Raw genomic sequence first — 22,900 nt, 5'->3', positions numbered from 1 at the left:
ATAGGCCGTGATACATGCAGAGCAGGTGCAGGGCAGCATCAGCAGTGTAAATGTTGTATTCAGTCATATGCATTGCTCTCTATGTTATGCAGATTCTGTAAATACCAGTACTACTATGTATGTCATTCTGTTATTTGTGATATGCCTGTACTGATTTGGATTTGTATCTTTTGTTATAGTTTTTACCAATTAATCATCCATTTCTTATGATCATCCACCTATCCATCATCATTTAATAAATAAAGACTTAAAGGCAACACAGTCTGTTTATTGAAACAGTGGATGAAGGTTAGCTGTATGCCTGAGTCCACACAGCTCACACGTGGACGAAGGCAGAACAGTCACTGGGATGATAGGTAATTATAATTCATAGCAAATATCACCCAAAAGTATTCAGTATACAACCTGTATCAGATACCCATGCTGTCACAACCAGACGGACAAAGATATCTCATCATAATGCAAAGAAAAGTGCTGACATGATGTGGAAGTTAGTAAATCCCCACCCAACACGTGTCGCTTGTAAAGACAAGCTTCATCAGGGAAATAAGGAGAACACATGTTTTTAATATGTTTTTATCTTTTTGTTTAAATAAACGTATGAAAATGTAAGTATATTAGTGAGTGGAGTGCATTTCTTAGCCCAAACCTGTTTCATCTCACATTATGGCAACTTACTAAAACTCTGGAAGGATAGAAACCCACTTGAAACCGCTTGACTTTTGGCCAAGTCAGAAGACAAAATTGCGGGTGCCACAGGGACAGAAATTTTATTATGTTCTCAAAAATAGCAAGGCCGGAAAATGCACATGGATAGATATGAATAGAACATGGTGATTAGTTCAGTTGTCAGTCATTTGGGGGAAGATGAGAAGAGTGAGTTGTTATAAGCTGGAGAGAGACAAGTCAGAATCTTTGAGACGAGACTGGATAGTCGGTGGGCACCAAACTGCAAGAATCAATCCGTTGCTATGGACGATAGCTGTTTTGTGTGACATTATTGAGACTAGCTCAGCTATGTTTGAATACAAATGGTCTGTAAGATCACTAATCGTGAACAGACTGTTCCTGAGGATAAGCCTTACCTGTACTGGTCTGTTGGTGCTACTTTACTGTTCCTACACTGAGAAAGGACTGTTTTTTTGTTATTGAAAGTTTTGGCTGAAGAAAAGCTGTTTATGTTATGTTGAAAGTTTATGCAAGAAAAATCTTTTACCCTGTTTGATATGGAAACTCATATCTGCGTGGACCACAGCGGCTGCGAAAGAGCTTAAGCTCCCACAATAGTCATTTACCTTTAAAATTTCTTGATGGTTTTCTGACGAATATAATCTTCCATCTCGCACAATGTCTTCAACTAACTGTTCATAGTCCTCTAAAACAAACAAAAACAATGGGTTGATTTTAGCATATACTGTACATTTTATATATATATATATATATATATATATATATATATAGATTATTTCCAGCAAAATTATACTATTATATTATATTATTCTTACCATCATATGTGACATAGGGTACTTGGAAACCACGTGCACTGTTCATCTCATTGCTTTTAAAGTGGACCCAGAGTTTTCGAGAACGTGCTGTGAAGGCAATTGGTCGTTCATATGTTTGACAAGTCTCATAGGTGGTAATGGAGGAAGGTGAAGCTGCGTACGGAAACAGAATAATAAAGGTTGTTCTTTACTATATTTCAAACTTTAAAGGAGGAATTCACCTTGGAGAATTTAGTTGCCAAGAAAGGATTTAAAATGAGAAGACACAAACTACCTTGGCATTCAAGATAGCAGTTTCAATATGTGCCTAATTAAGTACAGTCCCTGAAATTCAACATAGGCCAGACTATAATGTGGACAATATGTTCAAGAACCATGTGACAAAAGTTAGAAGAGTTCCTAAAAGTTATGACTAGAGATGAGCGATGTTTGAGTCGAACCGTTCGCCAATTTCAAATTCGAGTGGTTTTGGGCGGTGTTCGAGTCCTTCGACGAACTTGAACGATTTGCTTCACGTTCGACAGTTTGAGCTAACGTTCGATAACAGTTCGATCACCAAAAGTGTGAGTTTTCACAGTAAGTATGTGTGCACGTTGCGTATCTGTATGCGTCCCCAGCACAATCCTTCTCTCTTTCCTACTCACCGATCTGCTGCACGGCTGTCACAAAGCTCCGGCGGCTTTTCCTCTTTTGAAAATGGCTGCCGCTCATTATTCAATCTGGTATTCCCTGCTTTCCCCACCAACTGGCGCCCATGATTGGTTGCAGTTAGACACGCCCCCACGCTGAGTGACAGCTGTCTCACTGCAACCAATCACAGCCACCGGCGGGCGGGTCTATATCGTGCAGTAAAATAAATAAATAAGTAATTAAAAAAAAACTGCGGTCCCCCCGAATTTTGATACCAGCCAAGATAAAGCCACACGGCTGGAGGCTGGTATTGTCAGGATGGGGAGCGCCACGTTATGGGAGCCCACCACCCTTACAAGATCAGCCAGCAGCCGCCCGGAATTGCCGCATCCATTAGATGCGCTAGTCCCAGGACTCTACCCGGCTCATCCCGAATTGCCCTGGTGCGGTGGCAATCGAGGTAATAAGGTTAGGTTAATCATGACAGGCGTCTCCCCGAGATACCTTCCATGATTAACCTGTAAGTGAAAGTAAATAAACACACACAACGAAAAATCCTTTATTTGGAATAAATGACAAAAAAACCCCCTCTTTTACCACTTTATTAATCCCCAAACACCTCCAGGTCCGAAATAATCCACACGATGCTTTCAACTCTGCTACATCAAGCTGACAGGGAGCGCCGCAGAACACGACTGCTCTGTGTCAGCTCCACGCAGCAACTGAAGTGAGCCGGGCTGTCACCGGAGACTTCACTCTGGTAGTGCCTGCGTGTATGCAGGGATGATGATGGATTTGGTAGTGCCGTGGTGTGTGCAGTGATGATGATGAGTACGGTAGTTCCGGTGTGTATGCGGGGACGATGGTGTGTGCGGTGATGATGATGATGAGTGCGGTAGTGCCGGGGTGTGCGCGGTGATGATGATGATGAGTGCGGTAGTGCCGGGGTGTGTGTGGGGATGATGATGATGAGTGCAGTAGTGCCGGGGTGTGTGCGGAGATGATGATCAGTGCGGTACTGCTGGGGTGTGTGCGGTGATGATGATGAGTGCGGTACTGCCGGAGTGTGTGCGGTGATGATGATGAGTGCGGTACTGCCGGGGTGTGTGCGGTGATGATGATGAGTGCGGTACTGCCGGGGTGTGTGCGGTGATGATGATGAGTGCGGTAATGCCGGGGTGTGTGCGGTGATGATGATGAGTGCGGTACTGCCGGGGTGTGTGCGGGGATGATGATGAGTGCGGTAGTGCCGGGGTGTGTGCGGGGATGATGATGGGGGTGGTAGTGCCTGCGTGTCTCTCTCTCTCTCTCTCTCTCGCTCTCTCTCTTCCCTCTCTCTTCTCTCTCTTTTCTCTCTCTCTCTCCTCTCTCTCTCTCTCTCCTCTCTGCTCTCTCTTCTCTCTCTCTTCTCTCTCTCTCCTATCTCCTCTCTCTCTTTCTCTTCTTTCTCTCCTCTTCTCTCTCTCTCTCTTCTCTCTCTTCTCTCTGTCTCCTCTCTCTCTTCAAATTCAAATTCAAATATGCTTTATTGGCAGGACCAAAATACAATTAGTGTTGCCAAAGCAAGTGAAATACAGTAAGTGTGGTGGGAGGGGATCAGGGTTATGGGGAGTTGGGGGCACAATTTGGGCACAATTTCGGTAGTGCCTGAATGTCTCTCTCTCTTCCCTCTCTCTTCTCTCTCTCTTCTCTCTCTCTCCACTCTCTCTTCTCTCTATCTTCCTTTCTTCTCTCTCTCTCCTCTCTCTCCTCTCTCCCCTCTCTCTCTCTCCTCTCTGCCCTCTTCTCTCTCTCCTCTCTATCTCCTATCTCACTCTCTTCTCACTCTCTTCTCTCTCTCTCTTCTCTCCTCTCTCTATTCTCTCTCCTCTCTATATCTTCTCTCTCTCTCCTCTCTCTCTCTATTCTCTTCTCTCTCCTCTCTCTCCATCTCTCTCTCATCTCTCTCTTTTCTATCTCTCTCTCTCCCTCTCCCCTCTCTCTCTTCTCTCTCATCTCTCTTCTCTTTCTCTTCTCTCTCTTCTCTCTCTCTTTCACTCATCTCACTCATCTCTCTCTCTCTCAACTTTGCAGCTGAATAATCTACTTCTGGTTTCTCTACTGCAATACAGAGGTTAAGATTACCAAATCTTCCCATGCTTTTCATTACAGGCAGTGTCTCAATGGATAGAGCTGCTGCCTAAGTTCACGAGTTCGAGTCCCGGCCATCCAGGTAAAGAATTTAATTTATTTATAATTTTAAATTATAGTTATTATTTATTTATAATTATAATTTAATTTAATTATGCACTGAGGGGAGGAGCTGGCCAATAGCTGTGAGCCGCGGGACACACCTCTAACATCGGAGCAGTTCACAGAATGAGGCTGCATTGCTCTCTCCTCTCTCTCTCTCCATCTCTCTTCTCTCTCCTCTCCCTCTCTTTCTCCTCTCTTTCCTCTCTCTCTCTTCTCTCTCTCTGTCCTCTCTCTCTCTCTTCTCTCTCTCTCCTCTCTCTTTCTCAGACCTGGCGATGATCAGCTGATGTGGTCACCTGACGGAATCAGCTGACACTATAAGTCGAGCGGTGAGGCCGGCTTTTCGGCTTTTTACCGCCCAGCCGGCTAAACTATCAGCTGATGCTGTTGAACAGGAGTTAGCACAGAAGTGTGTAGTTTTTGGGGTTTTTTTGCACTGATGCATCAGCTGATTGTATAAAAGCCGTTTATACAATCAGCTGATGTGTCATGTGATTCAGGCCCTTGAGCCTGACACATCATCTGATCGCTTTGCCTTCCAGCAAACCGATCAGATGATATTGGATCCGGATTGGATGGCGTGGGACCCATGACCCAGGATTACTACGGAGGGGGGGTTCTTTATTTCAATAAAGATGGAGTCACTAATTGTGTTGTGTTTTATTTCTAATAAAAATATTTTTCTGTGTGTTGTGTTTTTTTTACCTGTATTAGAAATTCATGGTGGCCATGTCTAATATTGGCGTGACACCATGAATTTCGGGCTTAGTGCCAGTTGATAACATACAGCTACCCCTACACTCCATTATTACCCAGCGAGCCACCCGTCACCAGGGCAGCTGGAAGAGTTGGATACAGCGCCAGAAGATGGCGCTTCTATGAAATCGCCATTTTCTGGGGTGGCTGCGGACTGCAATTCGCAGCAGGGGTGCCCAGAAAGCTTGGGCACCCTGTGCTGCGGATTCCAATCCCCCGCTGCCTAGTTGTACCTGGCTGGACACAAAAATTGGGCGAAGCCCAAGTCATTTTTTTTTTTAATTACTTCATGAAATTCGTGAAATAATTAAAAAAAAAAAAAGGGCTTCCCTATATTTTTGGTTTCCAGCCGGGTACAAATAGGCAGCTGGGGGTTGGGGGCAGCCCATAGCTGCCTGCTGTACCTGGCTAGCATACAACAATATGGCGAAGCCCACGTAATTTTTTTTTGGAGGGGCAAAAAACTCCTGCATACAGTCCTGGATGGAGTATGCTGAGCCTTGTAGTTCTGCAGCTGCTGTCTGTCTGTCTGTATGGAGGAGAGCAGACAACAGCTGCAGAAATACAAGGCTCAGCCTCCTCCATCCAGGACTGTATGCTAGAGGGAGAGGCAGGGGGAGCAGGACTGCAAGGCCCAGCATACTTCATCCACTAGTATATACAAGGGTGTGTCCAGCTCACCTCTTTGTTTTAGGAGACCATCATTTCACCACGCAGGGATCCATTTGGAGTCAGCGCGCTCCCTTAGTATCCAAGATTCAAAGAAGTCGATCCAGCATGGTGCATTTGATTAAAAATAAAAGTCCTTTATTGAAAAAACATTAAAAAGTTCATTATGCCATGCTGGGAGGATGCGTTTCGGACGGGTTGTCCTTACTCAGTCCAGACTGAGTAAGGACAACCCGTCCGAAACACGTCCTAGCATGGCATAATGGACTTTTTAATGGTTTTTCAATAAAGGACTTTTATTTTTAATCAAATGCACCGTGCTGGATCGACTTCTTTGAATCTTTCATCCACTAGTGTATGCAGGAGAGCAGACAGCAGCTGCAGAACTACAAGCCTCAGAATCCTCCATTCAGGACTGTATGCTGGAGGGAGAGGCAGGGGGAGCAAAACTGCAAGGCTCAGCATGCTCCATTCACTAGTGTATGCAGGAGAGCAGACAGCAGCTGCAGAACTACAAGGCTCAGCATACTCCATCCAGGACTGTATGCAGGAGTTTTTTGCCCACCAAAAAAATGACGTGGGCTTCGTCATATTTTTGTATGCTTGCCAGGTACAGCAGGCAGGTATGGCTGCCCCCAACCCCCGGCTGCCTATTTAACTAAAAATTTGAGCCATAACCTGGGAAGGCGGCAGTAAGAGGATTTATTGTATGCCACCCATATATACCAAACCCCCTATGAGCAGTACACAGATTGAAGCCCTCCTCAGCATATTATAACTAAAAATTTTCCCTATACGGCTGTCCCCATCCCCTACAACTACCAGGTGCAACCTATCAGGGAATTTTTCCCATACTACCACATCTATTTCAAAGGACGTGTGTCCACACCTGAACAGTCCGTATGTAATGAATATGCAAAACAGAGCTTGACTCCTGTGACTCCTAATCAGATATACCCTGGGTGGATTTCCTCTTTTCATCTTTATCCCTGCAACTGCAGACTACATAAGATAAAACAATACTCGAGAGAAACTGTCGTTTCCTAGTGGAGTGACCCGGCATGAGAAAGGCCCGTATTTAGGCCGAAACGTCTTCCTCCCTTGTCACTTTATAAATAAATATCCACATTTTTTGCTAAAGAATCAACTTTGTTCAAGTCTTCTTTCTACTTCGCATATACATGAGAGTGCAGTGTATAAATATTGACTGATAACCAGGACCGCGGTCCTCTCACTTGCACCTCATAAACTCATTTTTTGGTTGGAGCACACCATACTTTTTTGAATATGCAGGAGAGCAGACAGCAGCTCCAGAACTACAAGGCTCAGCATACTCCATCCAGGACTGTATGCAGGAGTTTTTTGCCCACCAAAAAAATGACGTGGGCTTCGTCATATTTTTGTATGCTTGCCAGGTACAGCAGGCAGGTATGGCTGCCCCCAACCCCCAGCTGCCTATTTAACTAAAAATATTCAGAAGCCCTTTTTTTAATTATTTCATGAATTTCATGAAATAATTAAAAAAAAAAAAAAAACCCGACATGGGCTTGTCTAGAGGCTGCCATTTACATGCTTGTAATGTTGCATGTTTACTGTTTTTTTGTTACAGCTCAGTTTTTTGGTGTTTTTTGTCTGCTATCTTGCTTTATTGCAAGTTGGGGCGCAGCCCTCCTTATACTGAGGCTGAACAACCAATTGCTTCCCACTTTGCTGTGTATTTAATCTGGGACCCAGCTGACCACTTGTTACCATTCACATTGGAATTTCTGATAGACACAAGTCAGGTATGTATAATGGTTTTAACTTTAGGCTGCTTTCACACATCCGGTTTTAGCAGTGCGGCTAAATCCGGCTGTAAAACCTATGTAACGGTTGCGGCAAAAAACCCGCATCCTTTGCATAATTTTTTACATGCGGCCTGTCCGTTTTTTCCCGGTTGCGGCATGCTACTGAGCATGCGCAGTGCAAAAAACTGCATGCGGTGGTTGGATGCGTTTTTTGCCGCATCCAGCATCCATAGGCATGCATTGGAAAAAGCGCTGCATCGGCTGGATGCGGCGCAATGTGGTTTTTTTTGCCGGACAAAAAAACGTGCCAGGCAACGTTCCATCCGGCCGCCACATGAGCTAAATATGCCGCATCTGGCAAAAAACGGACCGAACGCAAGGCCATGCGGCACAATCCGGCACTAATGAAAGTCTATGCGGAAAAAACGCAACTGGCGGCAAAAAAAAACAGTTGCGTTTTTTCTGCAAAGAGCCGGATTGTGCCGCACAGCAAAAACTGGATGTGTGAAAGCAGCCTTAGTTGGTTAGGGACCGTCCCAGATGGGTACACCGTGACGAGGTGGGATGGCTTCTTACGTTTTTGCAAAAATGTATATATTAAGTACCTTGCTATTAAACACTTGCATTTTATTCATTATTACTCAGGGTATTTTTCATACAATTTTTCTCTTTGTTTTGTTCTTGTGTAGAGGCTGCCATTTACATGCTTGTAATGTTGCATGTTTACTGTTTTTTTGTTACAGCTCAGTTTTTTGGTGTTTTTTGTCTGCTATCTTGCTTTATTGCAAGTTGGGGGTGCAGCCCTCCTTATACTGAGGCTGAACAACCAATTGCTTCCCACTTTGCTGTGTATTTAATCTGGGACCCAGCTGACCACTTGTTACCATTCACATTGGAGTTTTTGATAGACACAAGTCAGGTATTTATAATGGTTTTAACTTTAGTTGGTTAGGGACCGTCCCAGATGGGTACACCGTGACGAGGTGGGATGGTGTCTTACGTTTTTGCAAAAATGTATATACTAAGTACCCTGCTATTAAGCACTTGCATTTTATTCATTATTACTCAGGGTATTTTTCATACAATTTTTCTCTTTGGTTTATACTTCATCCACTATTTTATGCAGGAGAGCAGACAGCAGCTGCAGAACTACAAGCCTCAGCATCCTCCATCCAGGACTGTATGCTGGAGGGAGAAGCAGGGGGAGCAGAACTGCAAGTCTTAGCATGCTCCATTCACTAGTGTATGCAGGAGAGCAGACAGCAGCTGCAAAACTACAAGGCTCAGCATACTCCATCCAAGACTGTATGCAGGAGTTTTTTGCCCACCAAAAAAATGACGTGGGCTTCACCATATTGTTGTATGCTAGCCAGGTACAGCAGACAGGTACGGCTGCCCCCAACCCCCAGCTGCCTATTTGTACCCGGCTGGGAACTAAAAATATAGGGAAGCCCTTTTTTTTTAATTATTTCATGAATTTCATGAAATAATTAAAAAAAAACAAAAAAAACGACATGGGCTTGGACTGGGTGAGTCTGGGTGCAGGTTGATTTGTAACCTTCTGACAAACACTCAACCTCCACTTACCCTGGAGGGCGCCATCTCCAAATACCCACTTTTGGCTAGTAATATATTCATCGTAGCTCAGATCAAACATTACACTACATCAGTTGTAAATAGTATATCAGATAGAGACAGATTTAATCCCATACACCAGATGTCTTTTGCTTCACGCACAGGGACATACTCATTAAGCCATATTTATAAATTTATCAAACCCCACATTTCTTGGTCAGACTCATCTCCGGGGCCGGGTAAATGGACATCGCTACTCCTTAACTATACATGATCAGATATACTAAAAGCCACACTACGCCTAAAATCCATACTACCATATGATAGCTACACTACAATGGCTCTTATGATATTCCACAAAGCCTACATATTACCCGAAGTTATGTCCAAGATGTCTTCCAGGGGGGACCCCTCATGCCCCAAATGTTCTTGCTCTCCAGCAGATATATACCACTGTCTATGGGACTGCCCGAAAATCCAAGAGGTCTGGGAACGTCTTCATGACTATCTCAAAACTACACTTAATATTCCTTTTACACTATCATCTGAATGGGCAATATTTAATATACTGCCGCAAAATAAGCTCAGTGGACTTTCTGCTCGACAACGACGTATTTTAATTATCTGGGCCGCAGCTATCCGAAAAAGTATCCTCCATTTATGGGCACAAAATATGGTCCCTACTTTAACTTTTATATCCAGAAAGATGAATTACTTGTTTCAAATGGAGTGGATTGAATCTCTATTACATAAAGACAAAAGAACAGAACTTTTCTTTTTCACATGGTCACACTATATCGATACACAACCACACTCGGTATGCCAATCAATACACGAATGCTTCCAATTTACCGACTGGTATGAGACAACTCATTCCAGGTACTACACCGGTTAGGCTTAGCTAAGAGGATATTACAAATATGTTTTTGTGCCTGGGGAAAGGGGAAAATAGAGGGGGGGAGTGTTTGGGGGAGTTCTAGATTTGTTAGGTTAGTTAAGAAAAAACTGTCTTATAATTTGCATAATCGAAGCTGCATCTGATATTTCTAAAATTGCATCTAATTTTACACACTGTACATGTATAACGATTTCTTTTCAATAAAGATGGTTTCTAAAAAATATAAAAAAAAAAAATATAAGAGGAACCGCATGTGGCTTTATTTTTTAAATTATTTAAATAAATTTAAAAAAACAGCGTCCGGTCCCCCAAATTTTGATACCCAGCCAAGATAAAGCCCGACAGCTGGGGGGTGGTATTCTCAGACTGGGGATGGCCATGGTTATTGGCTGCCCCCAGCCTAAAAATAGCAACCTGCAGCCACCCAGGTTTGGCACATCCATTAGATGTGACAAGCTTGGCGCTTTACCTAGCTCTTCCTGTTTCCCTGGAGTGGTGGTAATTGGGGTATTAAGGGGTTAATAACAGCCCACAGTTGCTACTAAGTAGTAACACAAACAGACCAATGGTCTAAACTATTATCTTAATCCATCCATGCCTGAACAATGACACATGTGAACATGCAGGCATGAACGCAAGACAGCACAATCCACAGCAGTATAGAAATATACAGAAAAAAGAGTTTTAAATGTGCAAAATGTTTTTTTAATTTTTTAATTATAGAACAGAAAGGTAAAAATTCACCATAAAGACTACAACGCCAAGGATGGAAAAGGCAACTAACCCAATGATCACCAGTCAATCAATAAATTGCATATAAATGTCATAATAGCAAGGAAAGTGCCCATGTTGATAAAGTGCATATATAATTAAAAAAATGGCAAATGCCCGATAGTACAACATATATAAGGGCAAAAAAAGTGCTTAACCTGGGTTGACCGGTGATCCAGAGGCAAAAGAGGGGAACCAATTATTTGACCCCCTCATTTGCCTCTGGATTACCGGTTAACCCAGGGTAAGTGCTTTTTGTGCTGTTATATATGTTGTACTACCGGGTATTTGCCATTTTTTTAATTATATATGCACTTTATGCACATGAACACTTTCCTTGCTATTATGACATTTATATGCAATTTATTGATTGGTGATACACAGGTTTTGGGTTAGTTCCCTTTTCCATCCTTCGTGTTGTAGTCTTTATGGTGAATGTTTACCTTTTTATTCTATAATTAAAAAATAAAAAAACATTTTGAACATTTAAAACTCCTTTTTTCTCTGTATGTTTCCACAGTTGCTATTAAGCCCTAGATTAGTGATGGCAGGTGTCTAAAAGACTCCCTCCCATCACTAATCTGTAAGTGCAAATAAATAAACACAGACATCGAAAAATCCTTTATTTGAAATAAAATACAAATAAAACCTACTTTTACCAATTTATTGATGCCCTAAACACCCCTGCAGGTCTGACGTAATCCACACGAGGTCCCACAGCGATTACAGCTCTGCTACAACACAGTCACTGTTAGCGGCCATAGAGCATGACTGCCCACTATGAGCTCCAGGGAGAGAATGAATAAGCAGCTATGACTGGTTGCAGGCAGACTCTGTCACACAGGCTGGGGGCGTGTCTGACTGTAACCAATCACAGAAGCCAGGCCAGTTGTGGGCAGGGAAAGCAATGCATATGTACCAGCAATGATGAGCGGCCCAGGGAGGCCGCAGGAGCATCGTACAGCCCTGCGGGAGCAGTTTACAGTCTTGATGGAGCCTTGGTAAGTATGAAGAGCTCACTTCATTCTTATTTTCTTTATTATTATTTTTTTTTTTTTTTTAATTTCTTGAGTGCTGGATCCAGATCAAATACCTGGAATCCCGGGCACGAGCAACTTTGAAACTGCGCGAATCTGGACTTTTACAGTCCGGGTCCGTCCATCACTAAATATAACTTGTTATAAGGAAAAATAAAAATTAGATATATAAGAAAAAGAAGAGAAAGGGTTTAACAAATTCCCTCTTCCCCTAAAACCTTATCGTGATTTAGCACTCATGAATAACGTACCCTTCCCTTTTCAAACAAATGTTTTGCAACCCTACGCACCTGTTTGACATCTGACACAAAAGAAAAATTATTTATTTCCTGCCTTGGCAGTACTGTGAAGGCACTAAAACATACCACTACCTACAAAGACGGTTCACTGCGTCATTTGGCACAGACACAGAAAAGTGCCAAGAAGATATTTTAGCTTGTTCAAAACCAAATTTTTAGCAGGCACCACTAACAATACCTAGACATGTATTTCACGGCATAATTTAGAGCTGGCAATTTAAGTTGCAAAGAAACACTTTTTAGATACTTCCTTACCACTTGGGATGATCGAATACCCTATTATTCGATTCAACGAATATCCGGCGAATACTTCGCCGCTATTCGAGTATTCGCGAATATTCGACCCCCCCAATGTAAGTCTATGGGAAACCAGAATAATTTTACGTCGAACCTGTAGGTGACCTGTGGTGACAGAGGAAAAGGCTTAAATGGATGGGAAAAGGCAGAAACAGTATGGGCACAGCCTGTAGAAGGTGCCTCACTGTATTTCTGGTGTCTTTGAATAACGTGCTCAGAGCAGCACGCAGCATTTATGTACTCGCCAGAACAGTTCTCAAACCAAAGTAAAAGAGGGGAAATTGCTAAGAAACAGTTTCTAGTGCCTAATCACTGTAATAAACGTCAAATCAAGCCCCGACCTCCAAAATAAAATACTTTAACATATGTTCACACGTTTCGTTTTTTACATTTTTCCTTCTTTTTCTATTAGAAAGGGCTGTACCTTATATATCATATTGGTGTCTGTCTCACATCTTTTTTGGGACATATTTGACAGCACTTTAAAAGGTCACCTACCATGTACCCGTTGGGATGTTGACCTTGCCCTCCTCCTCCTCCTCCACCAGCACCACCGCCTCCAGTGACCTTCAAACCATAGAAATTCCTTGAGTAGGGAACTAGATATGTGCTGCAAGATAAGCCATACATTCTGTATGGGATCTATGAAGCAGCGGTATCCTTCTAGCACAGCGATGGATACCGCTGCTTCATAGATCCCATACAGATTGTGTCAACTCACTAGCGCTTTACAAATACAGAGCGGTGGGCACCGCTTTCAATAGAGGCTTATCTTGCAGCACATATCTGGTGCTTTAGAAATACACAGCGGTAGATACCGCTGTCAATAGAGCCTTATCTCACAAGCGCATACCTAATAGTCCTTTGCACATGTTCCCTACTCAAGGAATTTCTATGGTTTGAAGGTATAACTCATTTGTTGGTCATTGACAAAGGCCATGTTCTGGGCCGAAACGTCTGATACACTAAAGCTGGGTTCACACTAAACGACAGCGACAACGACGTCGCTGTTACGTCACCATTTTCGGTGACGTAACAGCGACCTTGTAAGTCGCTGTTATGATCGCTGCTTAGCTGTCAAACACAGCAGAAGCAGCGATCATAACGTCGCTGTGCTACATGTTCAGAGAGCAGGGAGCCGCGCTTAGCGCTGGCTCCTTGCTCTCCTACAGTACACATCGGGTTAATTAACCCGATGTGTGCTGCAGCTACATGTCACAGTGCAGAGAGCAGGGAGCCGCGCGCACTGCTTAGCGCTGGCTCCTTGCTCTCCTTGCTACAGTATACATCGGGTTAATTACCCGATGCATACTGCAGCCACATGTCACAGTGCAGGAGCCGGCACTGGCAGCAAGAGCGGTGGAGGCTGGTAACCAGCGTAAACATCGGGTAACCAGGGAAAGGTCTTCCCTTGGTTACCCGATGTTTACGCTGGTTACAGCTTACCGCAGCTGCCAGTGCCGGCTCCTGATCGCTTCATTTCGTCGCTCTCTCGCTGTCACACACAGCGATGTGTGTGTCACAGCGGGAGAGTGACGACGAAAAAATGAAGCTGGACATTCAGCAACGACCGGCGACCTCACAGCAGGGGCCAGGTCGTTGCGGGATGTCACACACAGCGACAGCGACGGGACGTCGCTGCAACGTCACAGAAAATGGTGACGTAGCAGCGACGTCGTTGTCGTTGTCGTTATGTGTGACACCAGCTTTAGACTGAATGTTTAATAAATTTTCCAAGTTTTTCACTTCAATCTGGGAGTGCCTCTTTTCTATTATTATTGTACTTATGTCTGGCAGCTGCGTCTGACGGGCATGTTCCAGATTATGACCTTTATCGCACACTACCATCCTTGGACAGAGGTCCAACAGCTCAAGCCACTCATCTGTCTGCTCAGTTATTGCTTTCAAAAGCTCAGGTGCCATGTGCGATTTGTCACCGATACAGATGAGCTTCAGTAGAGCGTGTTGCCGCTTAGCCGAGGCAGTGCTGCAGAGATCCCAGCTGGGGAATGATGTCGACGGTTGGACACCGGCAGATGTTGAAAAGGATGCACAGGAGCCAGATGAAGAGTAGGAGGAGGAGGGCGTTGTTGCTGTGTAGAAGGCTACTGAAACTGTGATTGAAGTGGGCCCCGCTATTCTGGGTGTGGAATCTATATGGGATATTGCCGGCTCAGACTCTGTACCAGCCGCCACCAGGTTCACCCAGTGTACCGTCAGTGAGATGTAGCATCCCTGTCCACTTCTGCTTGTCCATGTCTCTGTGGTTAAGTGGAACTTCCCTGTTATGGCGTTGGTGAGAGCCCATTTGATGTTTACGGACACATGATTTTGAAGCGCAGGGACGGCACAATGAGAAAAATAGTGGCGGCTAGGCACAGAGTACTGATGTTCTAACACCACCAAAAGGTCGCGGAAATCCTCTCTTCCTACAAGCCGATATGGTAACATCTCAAAGTCTATCAATCATGCAATGTGTGCAGTTATGGTTTGTGCCCTTGGGTGCGTAACGAGGTATTTTTCGCTTCTTTTCAAAGATCTGTGGTATGGACAACTGAAAGGTACGCTGGGACACCGAAGCGGATGTAGTTGTTGATGATTGAATTTGTCCGTCAGGTTGGGAGAAGGAGGCATTAGCGCCACCTTTTTGCACACCAGTTTGGGAAGCAGGCAGCCCAGGGGCAGAGTTTTGTGTCTGGAAATCGTGTTTTTCACCTAGAGCTGTCAACCACCTAGTAGTGTGCTTGGCTAACATATGGTTTCTCATGCTGGAGGTGCCCAAGTTGGAAGTATTTCTGTCTCTGCTAAGCTTGGTCTGACAGATTTGACAAATGGCAACCGCTTGGTCCGAAGGACTCTTGGAAAAAAACTCCCACACAATCGCACCACAGACCCTTGGACTCTGAGATAGCTGAGGTGGTGCACGGACCCTTGGACTCTGAGATGGCACAGGTGGTGCACAGACCCTTTGACTCTGAGATGTCACAGGTGGTGGTGTCATGTGTACAGTTGATTGACTTCTGGCAGTGGTCGAAACCCTATGTCGTACAGCTTTTTTGCGGACTTTGGGCACATGTTCCTCTGCACTGCTGCTCTCGCAATCCATGCCACCTGTCCATGTTGGATCAGTCACCTCATCATCGACCTTGTCATCTTCAAATTCCTGAAGGTCAACATCTTCAGAAATGGAGGTTTCAGGCTGACCTGAGGGCAACTGTGTCTCATCATCCTCCAACACTTCCACCTGATTGCCCAGCATGTCACGACCAACAACATGACTTTGTTCTGGCCTTGGGTGCTCAAAGATCTGTGCATGACTGCACACCACGGCCTCACCTGCGTTGGTGGTGTTGTGCGGTGAGAGGCAAGAAAGGTCAAAGGGTCCGGTAAACAGTTCCTCAGAGTAACCTGCTTTGGTGTCATATGTTTCCTTAGAATACTGATGTTGTGAGGAAGGAGGACCAAGCTGAGAATTCGATGGGCCAGCCTCTGGGCTACTCAAGTCTGTCTGTGTGGACCCTTAGGATTTGCTACTCGACAAGTAACTGGAGGCATTTTCTGCTAGCCAACTCATTACCTGTTCGCACTGTTCAGGGAGCAAGAGTGCTTTCCCACGTGGACAAGAAAATTGGGATAGGAAGCAGAAGTAGATAAAGCAGGAACCTTTTTCTTTGGCTCGATCACACTGCTTGGGCGACCACCACTGTCACTACCACTTCGTCCACAGCCCTTACCCCACACTTATGCTGGGTTGTTAAACTTGTGTTAATAGTTTCTCATGATAGCTGTTTCTGTAAGTCTACAAACCAAAGGGTATCTTTATTGGACAAACTACCACTTGGAGGAGTCGACAAACATGCTGTGAATGTCTTTCAGCCCAAAATGAAAACAGGGTTTGACAACACTTTTACTTTAGTATAGTTTTTTGGCACTCGGACTGTGTTTTAGTAAGAGCAGGACACTATGTAGGTTCTGTAAGATAGGAAGACGCCACCACCAAGATGCTAGTTTGGTGCTATGAAGGTATTTTGCTTCAGGCAGAAGAAGTGCCACTGACACCAAGTATTAATAAAAATTTGGTAACACTGAGACAGTGTGTCAGTTGCAGCAGACCACTATCTAAACTTTGTAAGATATGAAGCCCCCAAAATTACACTAGGTTGCTGATAGGAAGGTACTGGCCTTGAGGCAGAAGTAGTGCCACTGACACCAAGTATTAATAAAAATTGGGTAACACTGAGACTGTGTGTTAGTTGCAGCAGGCCACTATCTAATGTCACGCTGTACTCTAAGATGTACACCAGCAGTACAGCACAGTAATGTGGCACACTGAGGATTCCTGAAACTACCTGAGAAGGTGGTTAGCTGGTAAACCAATAGGGGGGGTTAGAGTGGAGAAAACGTATGAGCAAAGAATTCCCTAGCAGAGGTATTACTAGTCAAGCCCACCAGACTGCAGTAGAATCGTCAGAAAGCCGTGTCACAACATGAGGTCTTGTAAATAGACAGGGGTAAAGTCTAAAAGTAGTCAGAGGGAAGCAAACAGTCAATAGCCAGGAAATCAGAACTCAGAAGCGAGGGAGAATGGGAAGACAAGAACAGAATCAAGGTAAACAGATAAGGAACGAACAGAGAGACAAACGAGCAGGGAACTGAAGGGAGACAACGGGAGAGACACTGACAAAGTGGAAACAGAGAACAGAGGAGGTTAACAACAGGTCAGGTGAACACGGAGGTCAGGAGAGGGGCAGGGCAGAAAACGAGTCACTCACGAGCAGAACACAACAGAGCCAGAAATATCACTGGCGTAGTCCCAGAGAAACAGTGCCCTATAAAGTAGCCTGACCTCCAGAACGAGGCAGGAAGGATTAACCCCTAATGTGACCTGTATCAGACGTTAAACTAAAAAAAAGGCTCAGCTGCAGCTGAGCCAGGAGTAAATCATGGCATCTAAGTTCTGTAAGATATGAAGCCCCAAAAATTATGCTAGTTTGCTGATAGGAAGGTACTGGGCCTTCAGGCAAAAATAGTGCCACTGACACTGAGTATTAATAAAAATTTGGTAACACTGAGACTGTGTGTTAATTGCAGCAGGCCACTATCTAAGTTCTGTAAGATATCAAGCCCCCAAAATTATGCTAGTTTGCTGATAGGAAGGTACTAGCCTTCAGGCAGAAATAGCGCCACTGACACCGAGTACTAATAAAAATTTGGTAACACTGAGACTGTGTGTTAGTTGAAGCAGGCTACTATCTAAGTTCTGTAAGATATGAAGCTCGCAAAATTATGCTAGTTTGCTGATAGGAAGGGTACTGGCCTTCAGGCAGAAAAAGTGTCACTGACACCAAGTTTTAATAAAAATTGGGTAACACTGAGACTGTGTGTTAGTTGCAGCAGGCCACTATCTAAGTTTTGTAAGATATGAAGCCACAAACAGGATGCTATATATTATGGTATTTGGCTACCGGCTGTGACAGAAAATTTGTTTATTTATTTATTTTTTTTTTTTTTAAACTTACACTATTTTTTTTTAGCAGTAGGGTACTATGGAGTTTATGTACGCTATGAAGCCAACACAAGGACGCAACTGAGCTGGTATGAATTGAGATGGTGGCTGACAGGCACTACACTACACCTAAACCCGTTGTTTTGACAATTTTGGGACATTTTTTTGCAAGTTGTAATACCTATTCCTAGTATAACAGACACAAGGGATGTAGCAGTGCTGAGATTGTTGATTATTAGTAGCAGATGTCAGGAGAACCGCTTTAAATCTCTCTCTCCCTGTGAATAAGCTCTCCCTATATCACACACTGCAGTAACAGACCGTATGCACCACTAATAAGAGGATATTTTTTTTTTTCGCTGGTTTAAAACAGGAATGGCTCTCACCTAACTAAGCAATGCACTAACACTGTCCCTATACCTGGTTCTACGATTTGCACAGCTGGTAGCAGCTAGTGGACACTGTGTTCAGCCCTTACAAGGACTATTTTTAATTGTGCAGCAGGAACACTATCTCATAGAATGCACTGCACTGTCCCTATACCTGGTTCTATGATTTACACAGTTGCTAGCAGCTAGTGGACACTGTGTTCAGCCCTTACAAGGACTATTATTCGTTCGCTGTATAAACGCTGTATAAACACTGTCCCGCACACAGTACAGTCTAGCTACACCGGCAGCTCATGAATGAATGCGTGTTCACAAAATGGCGGAAGCCTTATATAGCCCCTATGACGCTGTGCGGGAAAGCCAATCACAGTAACACCACAGCAAAGATGGCTGCGGCGTTACTGTGAGGGCAAGTAATGTCAGATGTGTTCATTGGCTGGAAAAAGGTGCCAGGAAGTCCAGAAATGAAAATGAAAGTATCGGAACGAATACCATATTATCCGTCGGATACCGAATACCTCGAATACCCCATTATCTGCCGGATACCGAATATTGGCGAATACATTCGCTCATCCCTACTTACCACCTTTTCTAGGCCAGGCACTAACATACAATACCTATAAATGTGTGCGCGTAATTTTCAGCAGGCAATTAAAATTGACCAGAACCACTTTTTAGATACTTCCCTAGAAATTGTTTTAGCCCATGCACTTTCAAGTAACAATACCTGTAACTGTGTTTGCAGGATTTTGACCAGCCAATTAAAACTGGCAGGAACAACTTTTTAGGTAGTTCCCTAGCAACTTTTTTGGCCACGCACGTCTAACTACCAAGGGTCCCCCATGCCCTCCAAAACACCAGTATTTGTATATTCATGTACAAGTACCCCGCCTAACAAGCCCTTTATACTGGACGACACATTAACAATGAAATTACGCTAATAGGAATAAAATAAACCTTTTAATGAATCCTTTTAAAATTATACAGAAGCATAAGCCAAACAAATCAGTGCAAAAATTCAGCACAATAACACTATAACATATATATACAAATACATAAAATTAAATGGTTTGATGTCACCCAATTTGTAGTTGAGATCTTCCATCAGAGTCCTCCGGATGGAATCTGTAGAACAGGTAATATTATGTTATACCCTGTTGTGCCCAGGTATAGCTCCTGCCCTAACAAGAGCAGTCCCCAAGTGTGGGAATAAATTACCCCAAATAACATAAACACTCTCTACTTGTTTCTTCAACAATACTGTGGGTTCCTCAGGAGAGCAATCATAGAAAAATAAAGGGATTACATGAAACCTGCAGTGGCAAAATATAATAGCTTGACACGTGTATGCTTCAACCTCCAGTAACAAATTCCATCTCAAACTCACCACCTTTGCATTTACCATGCGCACTGAAGCCAAATCCGTTCCTCGTACAGCTGGTTTCAGGTTTGCATACAGCAAGCCGGCTCCTCCCATTACAAGTCTTTATTCCTCCAGCCTTATGCGTATAGTGTTACCCAGTCACGTTCACGCATGCCCTGTGACATTACTGGGTGGATGCTCAAGTCAGCGTCCTTGCCGTTACCAAGCAACATGTATAACACCGCCCATCCCCGTTCCATGTCATCAAGGCAAACCGTGTTGCCTAGCAATGTCTACGCAGGCATTAGTAGGTGGATCACGTACCCACCGCTGCCAGGCAACATGACACTTTACCACCATGCAATGCTCAGCAGGGATATTCGTCAACGCACCCCGACCCTGGCTGCTACCGGGATGTAACATTCTCCGTACTGGACTTTGACCTAACTGTCTCCTGAAGAACCCTGTAAATTGAACAGGGGGACGATGTTTCTGATGAGGACCTTGACTGCTAGACCTTTTTGCCAGATGAGTGACAGCTTTGTTCTTGATGGCATATTAATGACCTGTCTTTATTAGTCTGACTTTTAGAATTTTCTTTTTTCACTCTTTTTTTTGGGTGAACATATTTGTGCACTCTAGGGTGTACTAGGGATTTTTAGGGTTTCCCATTGGTGAATGGGGCACCACAACCCTAGGGCGTCATACCCTTCATTGCTAGGTAGGGACAGACTAAGGGCTCATTAAGATCAGTTTTGCCCCTCCCTATTGGTTGGTATTGTGATGACATGGACTCTGTCAGTGCTTAGCAGGGGTTACATTTCTTAAAATTCAGCCAGACATGAAGATAGTTTGTTTATAGACGGGAGATAAGCCCTCATTGTTTTTACAAGATTCTTGTTGACTCATGTAATTGCCTTGGCTAATGAAGGCCAGACACCCAGATAAATCAATTATGCGAACCTTCCATTGTATTACTAAGTGAATTGCTAGATGTGATGTAACTTACCTGCCTATCATTTCTCTGGATATTTGAATATGGCTTGAAATCTAGCCAATAAGACCCCAGTCTTATCCACCAATCGTGAAGACCACAATGGTCTGAAGGGAGTGCTCAGGGGTATAAGAAGGAGGACTGTCCATTGCCCAGGGAGACTCTTGCTACATGCTACCAATCTAGGACCTGAGGATCCGATTGGCAAGCCATAACCTGGATTATAACACTATATGGACTTCAGCATCGAATGCAAGGATTCGGCTTTGATATCAAGGACTACCTAAGGAAGGAATCCAGCTTGGGACAATCCAGTCATCTGAATACAGACTTTGCGGACCTCAGCCAGCTTCCTAAATCTGGCATTATTCCATTCTCGGTGGGTGCCCACCGAAAGCGGGGTGCTGCTGGTTTGGAGTAAGTAGCCCTGGAAGCTCTGAGGCACGGACATTCTAAACCCCTGGTAAGCCAGCGGAAGGGTGAGACCCTGTTGCCTGTTACATTTGTGTGTTTTGCTGGTTATGTGCTATGTGCTGTTAATTGTTTGGGGATCCAATAAAGTCTTAATATTGTGATTCGCTCACCCTGTGTTGTCTGAGTAGTGTTCCAACCACGGTTAAGGAGGTCGGGCGTTCAGTTGGGATGAGCCCTGGGCCATGCTGTTTTTCTAAAGGCGGCCGGATCAGCGGACAAGAGCACCCACTGACCCCCTTGTCTCTACAATTGGTGGCAGCAGTGGGATACTACTCAGCCTGGGTTATCCAGGGGAGCTGCAGAGGACTGGTGTTCGCGGACACCGTCCAGGACTCAACAACCAGGGAGGCACATAAGTATACCCAGCAGGCCATAGGAGAGGCATTCAGGTTTAGGACGCTGCCATGTCCAACCCCACTAGCTCAGCCATGGGACAAGGACCGGAGAGGAGTTACGACTGCAGCAGTAAATGGATGGTACCGGATCTGTGCCAGATGCGAAAGATTGAATACATGAACACTGACACTCGGTCAGACTTGATCCGGAAATTGGTCCATTGGGGGAACCAGAATGATGCAGAGGATGATGAGGACACTGCCGATGTGGTATCGGCGGAGGAGGTAAACCCTGTATCTCATCCTAGATCCAGTGACAGTCTAGAAACAAACAAAGCCCAAGCAGAATGAGTCAAGGAATTGTTGACTGTATTGGGGCCTGAAGCTTCAAGGGAAGAGAGGGCTGGTGTTCTGCAATTCGTGTTGGGAGTTTCAATTTCCTTACCACCAGCACCTATCTCCAGGATAGACCACCATCAAGGAAGTCATCTCTGTTACAGGGACGTGCCAGTGTTTAATGATTCCAGTACTGAGATAGATGAACACTTACAAAACTTTGAGGTGCTAATGCGTATGCACCAAGTGCCCACAGCTGAGTGGTCCAAATACCTGTGGACAAGCTTGCCTGTCCGGGCCCAGGAGGCTGCCCGATCACTTGGACCTCAGGACTGCCTGGACTGTGGAATTATTAAAGACACTTTGTTTGCCATTTTTACCATAACCCCCGAGAGACATCGCACTAAGTTCCGGACTATGTCTCGCCAGGGTGTCTCGAAGGTCAAATTTGGCAGTCAACTCCGACGACACTGTAACCGCTGGCTCGATGGTTGGGCTGCCCACTCCGCTGCTGCCCTCCAGGATGTGATGGTGCTCGAACAGCTGCTGGAGAAGATGGACCCGGAAATTCGAGAATGGGTAGCTGACAGGAAGCCCGATACCCCATAGCAAGCAGCGCGATTGGCTGACGAATTTACAGCCAACCGACTCAGCTGGAGGCCAAATAGGCCCACCGATCCCAGGAGGTCCCTCAACCATGGATCCAAACGACCTCCAGACTCCTGTGCTGGACTAACTGATTACACCACAGAAGCCCCAACAAGACAAAGGTTTACCAGCAAGGCCGGTGACTTGTCTAACCCATGGCGCTGTTATACGTGTGGGCGCCTTGGACACATAGCCAAAGAGTGTCTTCAAAGTCAGGGCTGCATGCCTGGAGCCCATCTGCCAGTCCAACCAGTCAACATATGCTGAGATGAACCAACAAGACCTGAGGAATGCTACTCCTGAGAAACACCAATAGCTGAGGAAGTGGTTTACCCAGTCCACACCCTACGGCAAGCCGGACACCGTACACCAGCCAACCTCCATCGCCACATCCAG

At 44.6% G+C, this 22,900-nt stretch overlaps 1 protein-coding gene across 2 annotated transcripts in view; it reads right to left on the bottom strand.

The window, feature by feature from the left end:
* SCUBE3 (signal peptide, CUB domain and EGF like domain containing 3) overlaps positions 1–22,900 on the bottom strand; it is a 1,252,506-nt gene that overhangs the window by 125,876 nt on the left and 1,103,730 nt on the right. For both annotated transcript variants that reach the window (XM_075335886.1, XM_075335887.1), the window contains 2 exons: positions 1,506–1,658; positions 1,296–1,375 (listed from right to left, as the gene is read on the bottom strand). In XM_075335886.1, the coding sequence (XP_075192001.1) occupies positions 1,296–1,375; positions 1,506–1,658 (233 nt within the window). The remainder of the gene's footprint in view (positions 1–1,295; positions 1,376–1,505; positions 1,659–22,900) is intronic.

This window comes from Anomaloglossus baeobatrachus, chromosome 2 (assembly GCF_048569485.1).
Source record: "Anomaloglossus baeobatrachus isolate aAnoBae1 chromosome 2, aAnoBae1.hap1, whole genome shotgun sequence".
Taxonomy (NCBI): Eukaryota; Metazoa; Chordata; class Amphibia; order Anura; family Aromobatidae; genus Anomaloglossus; species Anomaloglossus baeobatrachus.
The sequence above is the reverse complement of the archived record's forward strand: the minus strand, read 5'-3'. Positions and strand labels throughout refer to the sequence as shown.